Below are 17,265 nucleotides of genomic sequence, written 5' to 3'. Positions count from 1 at the left end.
AACAAGGTCCCATCACAAGGTAGGTGATGAAATAGGTCCCATGTGTATATGCAATCTATTTGGTCATTTCTTTTTTTTACAGAATGGGTTTACTCCAATTCACATTTCAGCCAAAACTCTTAAAAACTCTAACTAACTCTTAAAAGTCTTTTTTCTTTCTAGAATGGGTTTACTCCACTGCACATATCAGCCAAGAAGAGCCAAATCAACATATGCAATTTGCTATTTGAACGTGGAGTCGAGGCTGACATGACAACGAGGCATGGAGTCAGTCCATTACATTTGGCAGTTAAAGAAGGGGATATTGAAATTGTAGACACGCTCCTCGAGCATGGTGCTTCACCTTCATTGCAAACTACGGTATACTATTTTATACTAAAACTTCGGTAAATCTATCTTTTAAACTTTTAAAACGTATTGCTGAGCCTAACTTAAGGGGTGCAAACTATACCTGTATCAAGAGAAGATGCATATTCTCTCTCTCATTATCTTCTGCTTGTTGTTTCCAAGTTTATTTGAGCTTAGCCTCTACACTAAATGATTAACGGATAAGAAAATAAGGATTAGACTAGAGTTGTACATTATAATGCTACTGAAACAACTTAAAACTGTTTTTCCAATTTGCCAATGGGCTTTTCCAGAAAAAACCGTATACCCCCCCTGTGTGGAGGTCCACGATTTTATGGCTGGAAATGCAGTAACCCCCTGAAATTCCAGGCAATTTCAGGTTTAAACCCCATTGGAACTCTAAATTTTAGTAGGATTTAAAAGGCTACCACCATGGAATTCCAGTTATTTTTGACAGATTTTTGTATCTCCCTACGGAATTCCGGCACATATCAAACCTTACCCCCTTGGAACGGAAATGAACCTCCTCAACAGGGGGTATACGGTTTTTTTCTGGAAAGCCCAATAACGGTAAAGAGAACTCTATTGAATTGAATGCCAGTTGTACGTACAATACATTGTAATGATATGTAACACGTTAAATAATGAAAATGAAATATTTATTTGGATATATATTTTTCACATTTAGAACGGGTTATCACCATTACACGTATCAGTACATTACAACAAAGTGGACGTCGTCAAACGTCTGTTGAAGTACACCACTGGTATTGTCAATCTTCCCACGCAGGTCAGATTTTCAAGTATTTTCGTGGATGGAAATATCATCAGAAATCTTAAAAATGTTGTCATTAGAAAATGTCATAATGTATATTATACCTGATACAATACACATACAGTAGTATACTAGCCGTCACCCGGCGTCGCACCCGCCGAGGAGTAGATAAGCTGAACGCATCATAAGCCCTTTGGATGGTGGGGAGGGTAAAAAGATCTGATTTTTAAGCCCAAACAACGAAAAATTACCACTCTAAATGGATGAACTTGAAAACTAAAAATATTGCAAATTTAATGTTTTGTGACGTCATTTGGGTCCTAAATGACGTCATTGAAAGGGTAATAAATTTTTTGCTTGACTGAAATTAATTTGTCATTTACCGAAAAGATTCTCTCGATGATTTTCGATACAATATGAGGGGTCAACCATTGCTTAAATCCTTCTCAAACTTTAGATATTCTATTTTTTGGTTCTGATGACGTCATCGCGCCAAAGATGCCCGGATATATTTATTTTCGAAAGTCTCTTTATACCCACTCTTACCTTTCCCAACTTATTCTCTATTAAATTCCCGATCCAATGAGGGGTCAACTATCTCTTAACTCCTTTCCAATCTCGAGATATCGCCTTGTTGAGTTTCTAAGCTATCTTCCGTAAAAGCCCGGACTATAAAATATACGGTCTATCACGTTGCTATGTCGACGGATTTAAAGAAAAATGGCGGATTCCCCCGATGTAAACAAAACACAAGGAACAAAAATGTGTCACAGATTAGAAAGTATTTTTTTTCCCCCCGGTTAACCTTTTACTTTTTATAAAGACATATAAGTTATATAATTTAAAGCAAAAGCTAAGCTCGAAGGCCAAAATCATTTAGACAGAAAATATGAATTTAGTGAGGACAAAAAGCTGGTACGGTATATAATGAAAATATCAGCCGCTCAATATTAAAGGAACGCAAAGAAATGGAAGATAGGATAATACCAATATTTTTATAATGAGGTTTAGTGTTAATTGAAGAGGTGCTAGTGATAAATTTTTAATGTATATAAATCTGAATGAAATTAGAATGATTCATTTTATCATATGATGGTGTCAATAACTATAACCTTTTCCTATTTACAACATAATAAAAATGATGGAAAATAAAGTGTTCTTATAAAATAAAGAGTCGGTCGGTCTAAAAAGTGAGTGGGTCGGTCGGTCTAAAACGTGAGTCGGTCGGTCGGTCTAAAATGTGAGTCGGTCGGTTGGTCTAAAAATTGAGTTCGGTCAGTCGGTCTAAAAATTGAGTCAGTCGGTCGGTCTAAAAAGTGAGTCGGTCGGTTGGTCTAAAAAGTGAGTTGGTCGATCGGTCTAAAAAGTGAGTTGGTCGATCGGTCTAAAAAGTGAGTTGGTCGATCGGTCTAAAAAGTGAGTTGATCGATCGGTCTAAAAAGTGAGTCGGTCGAACGGTCTAAAAAGTCAGTCGGTCGATCGGTCTAAAAAGTGAGTCGGTCGGTCTAAAAAGTGAGTCGGTCGGTCTAAAAAGTGAGTCGGTCGGTCTAAAAAGTGAGTCGGTCGGTCTAAAAAGTCAGTCGGTGGGTCTAAAAAGTGAGTCGGTCAGTCTAAAAAGTGAGTCAGTCGGTCTAAAAAATGAGTAGGTCAGTCTACAAAGTGAGGCGGCGGTCGGTTGGTCTATAAAGTGAGGCGGCGGTCGGTCGGTCGGTCTACAAAGTGAGGCGGCGGTCGGTCGGTCTACAAAGTGAGGCAGTCGGTTGGTCTACAAAGTCAGGCGGTCGGTCGGTCTACAAAGTGAGGCGGTCGGTCGGTCGGTCAGTCGTTGTCAGTCGGTTGTTGAAACGAACATATCATACAAAGACTGCCAAATTACTTGGATGTATACCATGCGGCAAAAATATGCCACTCTCAATTTTCAAGAGGGCTAAAGTAAATGTTTCCATTGGTCTTTGGTCTTTGTTTATTTTGTTAAGATGGTTGGTTGCGATAAGCCCCATAATAATTTCTGCCTGAAGAACAACTGTACAAATCCATAACAAAATGTTCTCTATTTAAGAAACAGGATACCATGACCATTAGACCATTCCCTATCCATGTACAAACGATGGCACCAGTGACCAGAGCAGAGAGACCAGATCAATCAATCAATAAAGAAACCAAAGAAAGAAAAAGCAAAGAGCTTCTTGCTGTTTATTTACTTTTACGAAAATTACCAGTAAAGTAGAATTTCGAAAACGGAGATACGCTTCCGAACCGGGCGACGTTTCCCGATCGGCAAGGAACCGTATGCTATTTTCCGGTGCCGTGTCTAAAAATAAAACGTACTCCGCCTCAAAAAAGAACACTCTACTGTTTTCCCGCTCGGAGCTCGATCTAAAAAGAGACTTGGAAAAAAATCCATAATGGCCCCCCCACAGCTCAATACGAATTAGACTTTTAGTATATAGACAGTTGACGCTCTATATTTCGACATTCTAATATTCGCTGCGTTCCGTTATTCGAAAATATTGAAAGTCACCAGCAACAAGAAACACTCTCAAACGACGCTCTATTATTCGATATGTTCCCTTATTCGACAAAAATCCAATTCCCCTTGAAGATCGAACTAGAGTGTCAACTGTACTTGCAAATTTTCCGTTTTCTATCTTGCCAGTAAGACTAATCCAAACTTTATTGAGATTTTCGTCGAAATTATTGTATTTCAAAAGTTCCTTTGTGTTGTGTTTGTATATACTAGGTCACAGTCTGGATGTAAACCACACTGAAACGACCGCCTTCCATCACGCTCGCGAAAGAGCGCGCGCACATTATTAACGCTTACATGTCATGTACCAGATAAACATGTCATCTCCAGTACATTTTAGATTATTCATTGAAAACAGATTACAATATAGTCATTTTTCATGTCTCGATTATTCAATTCCGAATATAAGACATTCAGGGAAAAAAAAGAGAAACACCTGGGTAATCTAGTTAAAAAAACCGAAAGCAAATGGTAGACAAAGTAATGAGCCAAGGCAAAACGAGATTAGCGTACCACTATGAAAGAAACCGCCTCCGGCGGTCGATTAATGGCTGCAGAATCTCGTGTAGACTTCCAGAATGCAATAAAACACAAGCAATAGTTTGTTGTCAAAAGTTATGGCTGTTTGAGGTAGCTCCGGTATGAACCCGCTACTACGATTTTAATCGTAATCAGTAGTGAACGGGACTAACTAAAACGCATTCGACTATTTTACACACTAGACTGGATTCACACCACTACATCTAGCCGCATCATACGGTCATTATGAAATGGCGAAATTGCTGCTGGAAAATGAAGCGAATGTGGAAGCAAAAACAAAGGTGAGTGGAAACCTTGTTGTTCGGATAAATCATATCGTTCACTAGAGTTGACTAAAGGCTTAAATATTTGGTGTTTATTTTTGAGATTTAGATAAGTCAATTTTCAAACAGAGCAAAAATTTGATGGTTTCATACGACATTAATAAGGTGTTCAATTCCCTAAGACACTTATATTGAGATTGAACTTTTAATGTCATGCGAACGACTACCGAACACAAAACTATTGGCAAGCAGGTTTCTTTTGGAAGTTTCAGAGCTTAAAGTAGCAGTGGGTTATAGAGACTTTTTTCTCAAAATTAACGATTCCAAATTTTCTTTGGTCCGTTGGGACCCAAATAACACAAATCTGAAATAATTTTTTATTTTTTCAGTTTTTGACGGTTCTCCGGTCTTTTTTATGCCCAAAATGGGCCAATTTCGGGCATTTTTGCCTAGATAAAAACCTAGAACCTGTTCTGTTGGTGTGGAAAAAACTAGGATTAGAATGTAACAATTATATACCTCTACCTCTACCATATATATAAGCTTCAAAAAATTAGGTATTTGGGACCCAACAGACAAAAAAAATTTGGAACTGCTAGTTTTGAGAAAAAAATTCCCTGTAGCCCACTGCTACTAAAAGACGATCCTAAAGAGTTAACAGTTGTACTTTGGTACATTGTGCGTTAGCATTGTACATGGAACGTATCAACAGCAGGAATTATGATTAAAAAATTATATGGAAACCCTTGCTCTTGCTGTGAATCTTTTTACTTTCTGTTACTTTTCGTTCCAATTCAATAACATTTCCGTTAAGTTATGGTCAAAAATTTATCTTGCTATTTCAGACTGGCAATACACCTCTACATTTGGCGACTGTCAAAGGTCACAAAGATGTCATCAATTTGTTGCTTAAGTATAACGCATCTCCCAATGCTTTGAATAAGGTTAGTTTGTTTTACGGATTCGCAATATATATATTCGTTCGTATGTTCCATTTGTTTTGTTTTTGTTTTGTTTTTTTTCATTTTCAGTTTTATTTGTGTTTTGTCTGGTTAACTAATTTGGTCTTTCTTTTTTTCGCTTTTGCTGCGTTTGTTATCGAGTTCATTCTTTAGCAAATTCTGTATAATTGACTTAGCTACGTCATAATTCTTGATTCAACTCACCTAATAACACATGCCACATCGTGACAATCTTATCATCTTCAATTCACTTCTAACAACAGGAAGGACACACTGCGCTCTACCTTGCGGAGATAACGCAACAAGTGACCATCATTACGGTTCTCCAGAAGATTACGACCAAGATTGTGATCAAAAAAGAGGTAAGAATGACAACTTGTTATTGTAATGCGTACCCTGTAAAGGGTGATTCGCGTTGTTATTTATACGTTCTTACGAAGTTATTAGGAAGAAATATTTTCCGGGGATAGAGTGGTGCGTGAAGATAGTTTTGAAGAATTATACTGGCGCAAAATGTTCAGAAAAGTCGATCGAAATTTAAAAGAAATTCTCTCTACGATTTTCAAAAATGTCTGGGTAGATCGTTCGATCGTAGAACTTCCAAGGAATTTAAAAGAATTTATTTCAAGTTTTTGTGGGCCCTCTCCTCCAAAAAATTAGATCCCGTTTTGGTATAAAATGAAGGACATCTGGCTCTCATCTCTTTTTCTATCTTTTGTATATAAATCTGTATAAAGGGTTTTCTTGTAGATTATTGAGTCATTTTCTCCCTTTTGTGATGTTGCCCAAATTATTGAGTTTTCGAAATCTCTTCTACACTTTGAGCTGAATTATTTTCATTATGTACTCTCTCATTTATGGGAGCTGGAATATTCAAATGTTTGTATTTTTTCTTTTGATTCAGAATGATAACCTTTTCATTCTTGCAAGGTGTATGTTTATTTTTTTAAAGATTCTCCATGCGCGATAAACTTTTCTAGATCCTTCTTAAATATTTAATAATTTTTGCAGATTTTCGCTAGACTTTGACGCCCCTTTTTGTTTTCTGTTTTTTTTCATTTTCTTTTATTCTTCATTTCTTTTTCATTTCTTTCCTTTGTTGTAATAAAATAATTCTTTTCTTTTAAATCATTTTTTTGACCATATTTTTAAAACAAGCAAACCCTTGATTTGATATCTGAAGAGCATGACTGTTGCAACTTACATTCTTATAAAAAGCTTCAGCCCTCTTTTATATTTCTCGAGAGAAATTAGCAGACAAAATTCTATGAATTTATACAAGAAAAAGGGAAAAAAGGAGTGCTTTTTCTTCTATTTTTTTTCATTCTTTATATATGTTATAAACTTTGGACTAAATTTAAAGAAAATTTTTGGGGGATTGTTATAGTTATAAAAACTTGAAGAAAAAAACATGACGTTATAAAACATGTTACACTTGTTTTTTCTTTGAAAGCAAGCTGCTTGATATTATTTTTCTAGTTGTTTTAAGCTCCAATACTCTGGAAACTTTGATCACTATCAAAAAGGCGTGGTATTTTCTCTGAAAACTGGTGATATCTTAGTCAATGTTCGAAATATCTGAGGGAGGATCAAGGGATAGAGCTCAGCAGCGGATGAAGATCCAAGGGGTTACTTCAAAGTTTACCAAACAATCCAGGAGTTAACCTTCTCTTCACTGGGGGTGGGGTGAAATTTCCCTCTTGAATTGCAGTATAATTCCCCAGGGAATTTCCCTTCTGTCCACTTTTTCTTTCAGTCTGCGCCACAATTAGTTTTATGGCGTGAAATGCTAGGCAATGGGATCTGTCTAGCCAGGGTGTAGTATACAGTGCTGATGAGTCTAAACAAGGACTGAATGCATATGCTGCTCTGCAACCCAAATCTCCTGAAAGACGATAGTTGAACAGAAATTCTATATATTTCTCCACATAAAATAATCGAATTTTTCGTAGGAATCGAAAATACCAGCAGCTAAACGTTGGGAGAGAGTTCGACACATCTTTTTGAACCCTGAAGCATTAGAAGAAACACTCTTAATCGAAGCTACGGACGAAGCTGAAGACAAAGGTAAGTGATTCACACTTTACGTAGTGACCCTTTTCCAAACGAAATGTACAGGGTGATTCAGAAAAAAACTGCACTTTTGACGCAACTTTTTTTTTCTTTTTATCGTGTCGCCATTATAAATCTTCAACACTCATACATTTGGAGTCACGTGTGAGATTTGAGGTTCATAGCTATAGATATTTCTTAAAATATGGAAGTTTGAAGAAAAAGTACGGTTTAATAAAAGAACAAACCCTTTCTTTTCTGACGTCGAAAATGAAAATGCTAATCTTTGGATTGAAAGATCAGAGTGTTTTTCTGGAGTCACTCGGGAGGCCCTGAATTGCAAATTTTCTTTTTCCCTGCTTAGCTTTGTTGAAACCCATGATTGTCTTCCAAATTAGTGAATGCACCACGAATTATTTTCATTCAAATCAAAAATGCACTTGGCATAACTAAAATCCCTTTTCAAGGACATTAATTTGACGATGCAGTGCTGGTGTAGTTATTCTTACATTTGTTGCACTGTTATTTTCCTCACAATCATCCCTTCCGTCACGTTGATCCAGATCGGTATTCGAAATCGGGGTTTCTTCACTTTTGAAAAATCGGTCATTGCAAGGAATCTGTTCAGGTTCTTTCGTTCCTGTTGATATGAATCGAGGAGAAGGGTCTTCGCTCAATTTCTTCGTTTCCTTCGATCTTGGAGCTCGATCACCTTTTGTGTTTTGATTCTGATCAGTTTTCGCCCTTTTCAACAAACGAATTCGATATTTCCCATTCCTCAAAACGTACACAAAAGGATTTGTAATCGAATTCAAATTAACAACAAATGCCAAAAACGGCATACATTTTCGAAATGTCTCCATCCCAAAGCCAAAATATCCAATCCCGCCTATAATTATTGGTAAAATGGTACACGAACAGAAAAAGACCAATAGAATCAAGATTGTTTTTGTAACTTTATGTTCCTGTTTCACTCTTCTCTTGCCTTCAACGGTGGCTTCTTTACAAAGTTTTTCGTTAGTTCGTTTTAATTCGTTCACAATAATGACATAAGAAATAATCATTGCTATAGCGCTACAGCAATGGTCAATGTGAAAATAATCAAGCCCAGATATGGTGAAAACAGTAATGAAATTGTTGAAGCTGATACGATGAATGTGGCTCTGATGAAATTTCTAACCCTTTTCATTGTCATGATGCTATTATAACTTGAGAATCTGGTGATTTTAATGCAATTATTGACAGCTATCATGGTTGTGATCAGAATGGAGGAATTCTGACAAAACAGGTCCACTAAATATGAGAACTTTTGCAATGGTGAATTCTCTGTATTTTTTATCATCATGTAGAGAGTAATCTTAAGTGGAACTGCTATGATACAAGTCACCAAATCTGAAATATTTAAAGCAATCAACAATCTCTCCAAATTTCCAAACTGTAAATTGTTATTTTTCTTTTTAAATCTCAATAAACGATAAAGGACATAGATGTTTAGAATGCCACCTATACCAAAAACTGGAATGTGAGCGATACCAACATATAGCAATACCATCTTCCCGAAACAAAGCTATACTATGATGTGTGTCGTGTAACTTTGACTAAGTCGGAAAAGCTGATTAGAAAGCGACCATTAGGCTTTAGAATTAGAATTCGGTGTTTAATAACTTCATTTAATGGAATGCGTGTTTTTAGTAGTTTTAGAAAGTCGATCTGTGTTTTATTATTCCATTTTTCTTTGATTCGTAAATCCGTTGAGATCTGTCACACCTACATAAAAACGCAAAAAAAAATTATAAAAACGATGGCGCCTACAGTGGCGTGGTGGGAAATTTTCTCTGGGGTGACCAGGCAGAATTAGGCGATCTTTTGATAGGGGGCTCTGAAAAATCCTTCTTGGCGCCCATTCTCAAAAGAGTTCTGCTGGTGAGGCTTGCCCCACCTGACCCCCCTGCTACCACGCCACTGCCTAAAAGACAACTTCAAAATGTACTTTGAAAAAAATCAGTGAGATTTTTTTCCTAAAATAAGATGTGTTGTAGCTCTTATCTCACTTGGCGTAAAGTTACTCTCAATCGAAAAAATTTTAAATTTCATAATCGACTTAATCGTCAAAACAAAAAATGGCCTAAAAGCACTTAACTCCGAAAACTATATAAATCCTAATGAAATCTCTCCCCAAAACAAGCTGTTTTGTAGCCCTTTCATGGCCCACGACTAAATTCTATTTAAATGTAGTCTCAAAAATCAATCTCTTATTTGCGCGAAGCACCGGACATAAAATAAGAAAACAAGAAAATGGCCTAAAGTCACATATCACCTTACAAAATCAACTAAACGCCAATATTATCTATAAATATTAATGAGGAAACGGAAATGAAATATCTAACGAGGGGACTACAATCAGTCACAAAATACTTGGCACAAAAGGGAAATTCACCGGGGTGTTTTGAAACCACAATCGATTTGTAAGTGCTCTAAAGTAGGTTCGAAGGATAGAGTTTTAACTTGTTTTAACTAGGATCTGAGGATCCAAAAGTTCAAAAATGGTCCAGTAGGGCTTGAAATATAGCCTAGAAACCAAAAAATCACTCCCAGATCGAAATAATCGATGACATCAAGTTGAAGGCCTGAAATTGACATTCTCGCTCGAACTTTAATTTTCGAAAAATGGTAAATTAGCCAAAAAGTGCCAATATATTGTGGCACTGATTGTAGAGTAGTTGTTCGGTTAGCATTTTTTTAAACCAAATACAAAGAAAAAGTTTATCTAGAAAATCACACCAAAAATCCACAAATACAATCGCGTCTTCATTTACAGATAGCCTGTACCACCCTGAAGGCCTACGGGCGAATGTTAGATACACGTTTTTTTTTTATTAGAACCTAGTTTATAAGAACATATAGGCTGAAATTCGTCGAAAAATTAAGAACATCTTGAGAACATGCCCAGCCTCAGTTTGGAAAAAAATGACAAAAAACTACAATTTTTTCCTCTTTTTAAGCAGTTTTAACCGAATTTAGGGATGGATCTTCAAAAGTCGAGAGTCAAATATTGTCCAAATTTTGCCAAATTTAAGTGCTCTTTATTTTGTATCATGTTGTCGATTTAGAGTAGTCTGAAAAATTAGGAACGCATTTAAGAACATTTTAGGCTGAAAATTGCTAAAAAAAATAAGCACATCCAGGCTCAGCCAAATTTTAGGTGCTCTAATAAAAAATAAAACGTGTAGTTGAAACTCGTGCTCCGCTTCCGTTTCGCTAAGAACAATTTTGTACAGACTTTATCGCATCGCGCTCTATTCCTTTGAGAAGTGAAGATCTCCATCCATTGTGAAGATCTATGAATATGCATAATTCATAACAATTTTTGTTACCACATTGTCATGATTTAGAAAATGCTAAAAATTTTCAAATATTTCAAAAATTCGAGGTTCTACGCAAGTGTGATTTAATTTGAAATAAAGAAAATCTTGAAATTAGCGGTTCAAAACAATGGGGGGGGCTTTTCCTGTACCACCCCTTAACTTTTGATCTAGGGGGTCTTTTTGGATGAAATTTGGCACAAAAGATCCTTGTCACATAAGGTAACTTTTGACAAAAAAAAAATTTTGTTGACGTCACTCATCATGCGCAAAGTGAGCAAAAACCAAAAATTTCCTTTGTTCTTATAAATAACTATTGTATTCTAAAAGCTCTATTATTTCAGGAGCTATTACCAATAATTTGACCTCCGAACAGAAACAGCCCCCCCCCCCCAGGCCGAATAGGGTTAAGTGAGAATATTACAAATACTTGGAGAACGCTTCAAGCATAAAACTCGCTAAAACGTATGTATGGGGTTTTTAGTTCTTTCTTTATATTTTGAAACAGAAAGGATTTCTCATAAAAAACTTTAGCTGAGAAATTTATTTATTTCACAAGGAGGATTATGACAAAAAAATTGTCACATAGGAAGTAATAACAGATGATAAGACTTTTTTTGTCTAATCTGTCATAAACAAAAATATCTTAGCCCTTTTCAATAAATTAAGTTCAAACAAACAACAATGATTTTGTCGGTTCGGGTTTATCATCGTAATTATCTTTCCGGACAACCTGTAGTTCGAAATGATATGTTAAAAAAATGGTCAAGAAGTGACAAGAAACCTCTGCTAGGTTTCGGATGTTAAGAAAATTGTGTTTCGTGTTGGATACTATAAGTTTGAAAGCTGACACAACTAAAGAATTGTTGCGCTAAGCTGTAAGCTCACAAAAAAAATCTTGTGATTGACTTGTTCTTTGGTTGCGCGTAGGATGCTTTTAGATTGGACGCTTTTTAATGCCTTGCAGGTACTGAGTTATGAGAAGAAGTTATACCAAAATACTTTCAAAATCCAGAAGAAAAAAATACTTCCAAAACATTTTTAGGCTGAAATTCCAAAAGGTTAAGAACTTTCAAAGGCTTCAAAATTTTTAGACGGTTTAAAGAAATTAAGGTGAATTGTATGATCAGTAAAACAGGGTTCATTTCGTGTTTAATTGTATAGATTTTTTAGCAATTTCATTCCCCTCTATTTCAGTTCACAAAGAGAAAAAGTCAATCCAAAAAGATTTCGAAGAAGACTTTGCTGGTCTTGAAGATCACCCGTCTCCACTCCTCCAACAAAAACAAAACGGTTCAAACCAAGTTGTCGAAGATTCTGTTGAAATCAAAAACCAAATTGTCGAGGAAACTGAAATCGCAATGGTCGATCAATCACAAGTAGAAAACTCAGCCCAAAATGATGACGATTATCTTAATAGCTTGGATGCCGCACCCGGTGTGGTGATTGCTAACGGACATGACGAAGTTCCGGAGAAGAAGAAGGAAGTCCGTGTTTTGACGAAGAAAATGTTGGTTGAGCGTGATTACCAGAAAATCATTTCTGAAAATTCATTCTTGAGTGGACCTCCCAAACAGGGAACGTAAGTAAACAATTTTCTACGAAAAGTGCTCACTAGTACGCAAGGTCAGTCTTCAAAATGCAAGGCTAAATATGAGTTAATCTACTAGAAATATGTTGACAAATAAATTTCTAATATTTCCAACTTCTCAGGAGGTAAGAGGTTGAGCTTACACTCTTCAATTTTAACTTTAAGTCGAATGTAACGAATTTCAGTTAGTAGTACTTTACATTGTAATGTAAAAGCATTTTTTCAAAGATTATAAGTTCCAAGTGTATTAAAATTAATATTTCTAGTCATAACGATAGCCCTTTAAGTTTGTCAAAACACGTATTCATTTTATCGTTATTTGTTTTGTTCAGGTTTTTGATCAGCTTCAACGTTGATGCAAGAGGCGCAACGATGGTGAGCAAACAAAGTGGAATTCGAATCACTCTCCCTCCAGGAGCTTGTCAAATGCCAACACGTGTCACTGTACGCTTCAGAAAGTAAGTTCAACTATTGCTGCCGTTTTGTTCGTGTTTCAAATCTGAATATCGCATTAGTTTTCCAGTTTATTAAGCCTTTTTACAACCAACCCTTAACCCGACACTCTCAGTACGGGAATATTCCCGAAACGGCAACAGTTTCCCGATCGAGTAACGTTACTTGAACGGGTAAAAAAAAGTTTCCGGATCGAGTAACTGTTGCCATTTCGGGTAACATAATTTCTTAAAAAGTTTCTGGGCAATTCTGTCGGCAAAAGTGCTAGTTCTTTCGATTTCAATATTGATACTCTCAAAATTTACTACCGATTGACCGCACGGTTTCGAATTTCACCATGCCGTTTTTGTGTTAGAGGTCATTGATTAACGTACTTAACTTTACTTTTGATGATAATTCTTTCTATAAATCATATTTAAATGGGTAATGAATTCAGGACACGTAACATTTGTTTTTTCATTTCAGTAAATAAAATTAAAATAATACAGTGGAACCTCTAATTAGCGGACACCATCGGGGAAAGGGGTTAGTGTCCGCTAATTAGAAGTGTCCGCCTTTTAGAAACTTTTGATCTTTGGAGGTCCAATTTTGAAATTAGACCATCCCAGGGTGTCGAAAATACAAAATTGGGGTCTAAAGTACTTATCTTCAGACACTAGGCCATAGAAGAGCAAGAGAAAGGTTATTAAAACGCAACAATTTATTTTTTAACAAATAAAAGAAAATCTAGAAATATAACAACTTTGTAAACGTGAACCAGATAACATGGTTGACAAAATTGCTATGGCGGTCATTCGAACAGACTCGATGGGAAAGGACAGTATTGTTGGCCATCTCCCTGAGAATATTTCTAAACTGTGTACCCTTTTCTTAAAACACAGTGATCTTTCATTGGAACTTTTGCAAAATCGGGATTATTTTGGCTAATATTCCTTGTATCTCCTTAGGTAGTGCTCATAAGGAGATGAAATTTCATATATAAAGTATTCTTATAGTAATGTAAAAGTAGGAAAAAAAGTTTTTTGATACATAAAAATGTTCACCAGTTATTAGGCACTTTCGTTTTCGAGAGATCCCTCTATCCCGTCCTCATCCCGCTTGAGATCCCTCTAAATCGGAATCAAGATAATTCCGGATAGTAAAGTGCTAGAGACTTGAAATTTTCACAGAATGTACTTATATTTGTCCTCTAAAGGATAAAAGAAAAAGAAAGCATTTCTTCTCTGTTAATTTCCTAAAAGTTGGCTAAAACAAGCAAAATTGAATCCGATTAATCCGATCAAAGATCGCCGTGAAAGTACCAAACACTGGAATCAGAGCTCGAGTGACTGGCAAGAGGTTAAATCGAGGTGGTGGGTACGGACTTGAAGTACCAGGGATTTATGATTTCTTTGGCGCATCTAAATTCGTTGAATAGGTGAAGGGAAAACTGGAAATTTGTAGAAATAATTTGAATAATAAGACTAAAGTCTATTCACGATAAGTGTGCACTCTTTTTTCTTTTACCTATAACTTTTGAAGGAATTCTTCAATCTTTATAAATTTGGTATCATCGGAAAGATATTAGTGAGTGGAACAATTTGAAATAAAAAAATCTTTAAAAAAATTCTAAAAATGAAGATGAAAATGAAGAAGAAAAAAATGAAGATCTTGTAGAAAAGTGCTATAACTATCATTTTTACTGATGTAAATCCTTGATAATCGAACGTCATCACTGTGAAAAAAATTCTCAAAAATAATCTATCAGTCAAAAGATATCAAAGAAAGTTATAAGCTGATTGACGTCTAAAAACGCTGTTTTCTGCAGTTTTTTGCTATTTTTTGGGGTCGATCACTTATTAACTTTATATCATAACTTTGTATTGATTAAATATTTTAATGAAATTTCTTCACAGTGATGAACTCCTAAGATCAAAGAATCTCTCCAGTGAAAATGAAAGTTATAACACTTTTCTACAAGATCTTTATTTTTTTCTTCTTCATTTTCATCTTCATTTTTAGGATTTTTTTAGAGATTTTTTTATTTCAAATTGTTTCACTCACTAATATCTTTCTAATGATACCAAATTTATAAAGATTAAAGAATTCCTTCAAAAGTTATAGGTAAAAGAAAAAAGAGTGCACACTTACCGTGAATAGACTTTTTTTTAATAAGTGCTTGAAATAAAAATATCTAAAACAAATTTTTTCGATTTTGGACGTCTGTGACCTGTTTGATATTCAATGTCCGCTAATTGGAGAGCTAAAATAGGGGTTTTGGCCATTTCGTGCGAAAAAATTTGTCCGCTAACCAGAGGGTCCGCTAATTGAGTGTCCGCCGTTTAGAAACTTTTTTATGAGGATTTGACTAGGAAACGGCCGGGGAAAATGAAATTGTCCGTTAATCGGAGGTGTTCGCCTTTTAGAGTGTTCGTTAATTAGAGGTTTTACTGTACTAACAAAAATCTGTAAATAAAAACATGGAACAAAATGTTCACAATTTTAAACTTCGTCAAATATGGCAATATATATAAGAAAGTTTGAAATTAGCTCAGAATTAAAGATTAAAATTAGTCGAGGATAACTAGACTTTGCAGTAGTGTGTCCTTATTTGAATAGCAGTACTTCTTTTATAGAATATACTTTCAAGAAGTTTTTATGAGCAAAAGGGGATATTTTCATATTTCAAATGATACATTGCTCTTTAAATGGAATGCAATATCCTTCCTTCCCTTTCCGGCTTTCCTTCCCTGTTGTCTCCTTTACCCATGGCAGTACAAAAAAAGCCCGCATAAGGTGGAAAGCTAACTCGATATAAGGAACAACGCGCTAGCAGGGTAGTCGTATATATTTAAGTATTGTTTCCATTCAATAGCCATAGTCAATAGCTTAGGTTTGGTCATTTTGTGTTATCGTTAGCCACACATGAAAGTAAAAGATAACTGTAATAGATGAATTTACATTTAAAGTTCTTGTACAAACACTTTCATGATTGGTATCCGATGAATATGCAAATTTGATTATAAAATATAAAACTCTCAATCTCGCTTCTCCTAAGCATTTTATAACGGATCTATACTTTTAATCAACTTTTTTAAACAATTTAGAAGCGACACATTACCTGCCAACTTAACATTGCTCCCACAAGAACGCATCGCAAGCCGCGTCTTACAGATTTCACCGGAAGGCATGGACTTGTTGCGACCTGTCACTTTGGAGATTCCACATTTCGTGGCACTGAAGTTGAAAGAAAGAGAACTTGTGGTGATGAAAAATGACCCAAAACATTCCAAATGGAAAGAAGTGCCTATTGATGGTAACGGTTTTTTTAATATACTGAAGATTAAAACCTTTGTAGTTGTAATCTTTTTAAAAATAAGGTTCTCCAGATAATAACAAGGTTCGAATTGTGGTGATTTACAGTGAGATGTCCAAATGGTCTAGGCTTCAGCGTTTCAAACCAGGGGTTTGTGACTCAAATCCTAGTCTACACAATAGACAGTTCCAGGCTTTTAGGTCTTACTCTTGGTCTATAGGTACTGCTATAGGCGGCCACTAGTAACCCCACCGGGAATTACTTATTAATAGGTGTAAACATAATAGATAACTTTCGCAAAATATGTTTATCAATAGAGATTTAAAATAAAAGAATGTTTTTTTAAAACACAGCTGATTGGCTTAGGAAACTCTCTATTGTTTCATTTCATTTATCCGGAGAATTTCAATATTCAAAACAAGAGCAGTGCACATATGCCAAAGATTAGGAGTTTTACGCTCAAAATGAAGGAAGATACGACGTAGCCTACTCAACTTGCCACTCCATCCAATGTTTTATCTCAATCTATATGTCACAATAAACATTTCGTAAGACATATGATTAATTTAAAGATAGCGAGTGACATCCGAAAATTCCTTTGCCGAAATAAAGAAATGAGTATCTTGATTATGATAGTAATCTTGGTGAAAAATTAAGTAGGGCGTTTTCTTTGAGTAAGGTGATTGTACTTTTTTGTTTTCTAATTTAGAAAATGCCACCAAGACGCCGGGCTACGTTGCTGTTACACTTCCAGAGGTTCCAGACAAACTGGTCCTCGTTTCCAGACCTCTCAAGGAACGGTATGCCATGAACCCGTCGGGTGGTGAAATCCGCTCAGCTTCAATACCTGACGTTGCGATCACTTTTCCACAGAAGACTCTGAACACGACAACAAAGCTTATTTTACAGGTAAGGATAGAAGAATGGTAATTTTTTTATCTAAAGCTTAACCAAGGCAAGCATACCCAAGATAACATCCGTATTTGACTGGTGCGTGATTTAGATCAAAATTCTGTGATCGTTTTGTAAAAACTGCCAACGTCAAATCGTTTAAAGAATTTTCTATTTGTAGAAAACAGAGTTTGAGCTCTCAAAAT

General features: G+C 35.7%; 1 protein-coding gene across 1 annotated transcript in view; it reads left to right on the top strand.

Annotated features, from left to right (window-relative positions):
- The window catches only part of LOC136824266 (ankyrin-3-like), a 47,636-nt gene that overhangs the window by 24,492 nt on the left and 5,879 nt on the right, over positions 1-17,265 (top strand). Inside the window, exons 20-29 of the mRNA XM_067080432.1 lie at positions 163-360; positions 1,037-1,138; positions 4,373-4,471; positions 5,299-5,397; positions 5,679-5,777; positions 7,368-7,482; positions 12,027-12,411; positions 12,753-12,878; positions 15,960-16,168; positions 16,878-17,077. Coding sequence (XP_066936533.1) covers positions 163-360; positions 1,037-1,138; positions 4,373-4,471; positions 5,299-5,397; positions 5,679-5,777; positions 7,368-7,482; positions 12,027-12,411; positions 12,753-12,878; positions 15,960-16,168; positions 16,878-17,077 — 1,632 coding nt within the window. The remainder of the gene's footprint in view (positions 1-162; positions 361-1,036; positions 1,139-4,372; positions 4,472-5,298; positions 5,398-5,678; positions 5,778-7,367; positions 7,483-12,026; positions 12,412-12,752; positions 12,879-15,959; positions 16,169-16,877; positions 17,078-17,265) is intronic.

Source organism: Clytia hemisphaerica, unplaced genomic scaffold (genome assembly GCF_902728285.1).
Source record: "Clytia hemisphaerica strain Z4C2 unplaced genomic scaffold, Clytia hemisphaerica genome assembly, whole genome shotgun sequence".
Lineage (NCBI taxonomy): Eukaryota > Metazoa > Cnidaria > Hydrozoa > Leptothecata > Clytiidae > Clytia > Clytia hemisphaerica.
The sequence above is the reverse complement of the archived record's forward strand: the minus strand, read 5'-3'. Positions and strand labels throughout refer to the sequence as shown.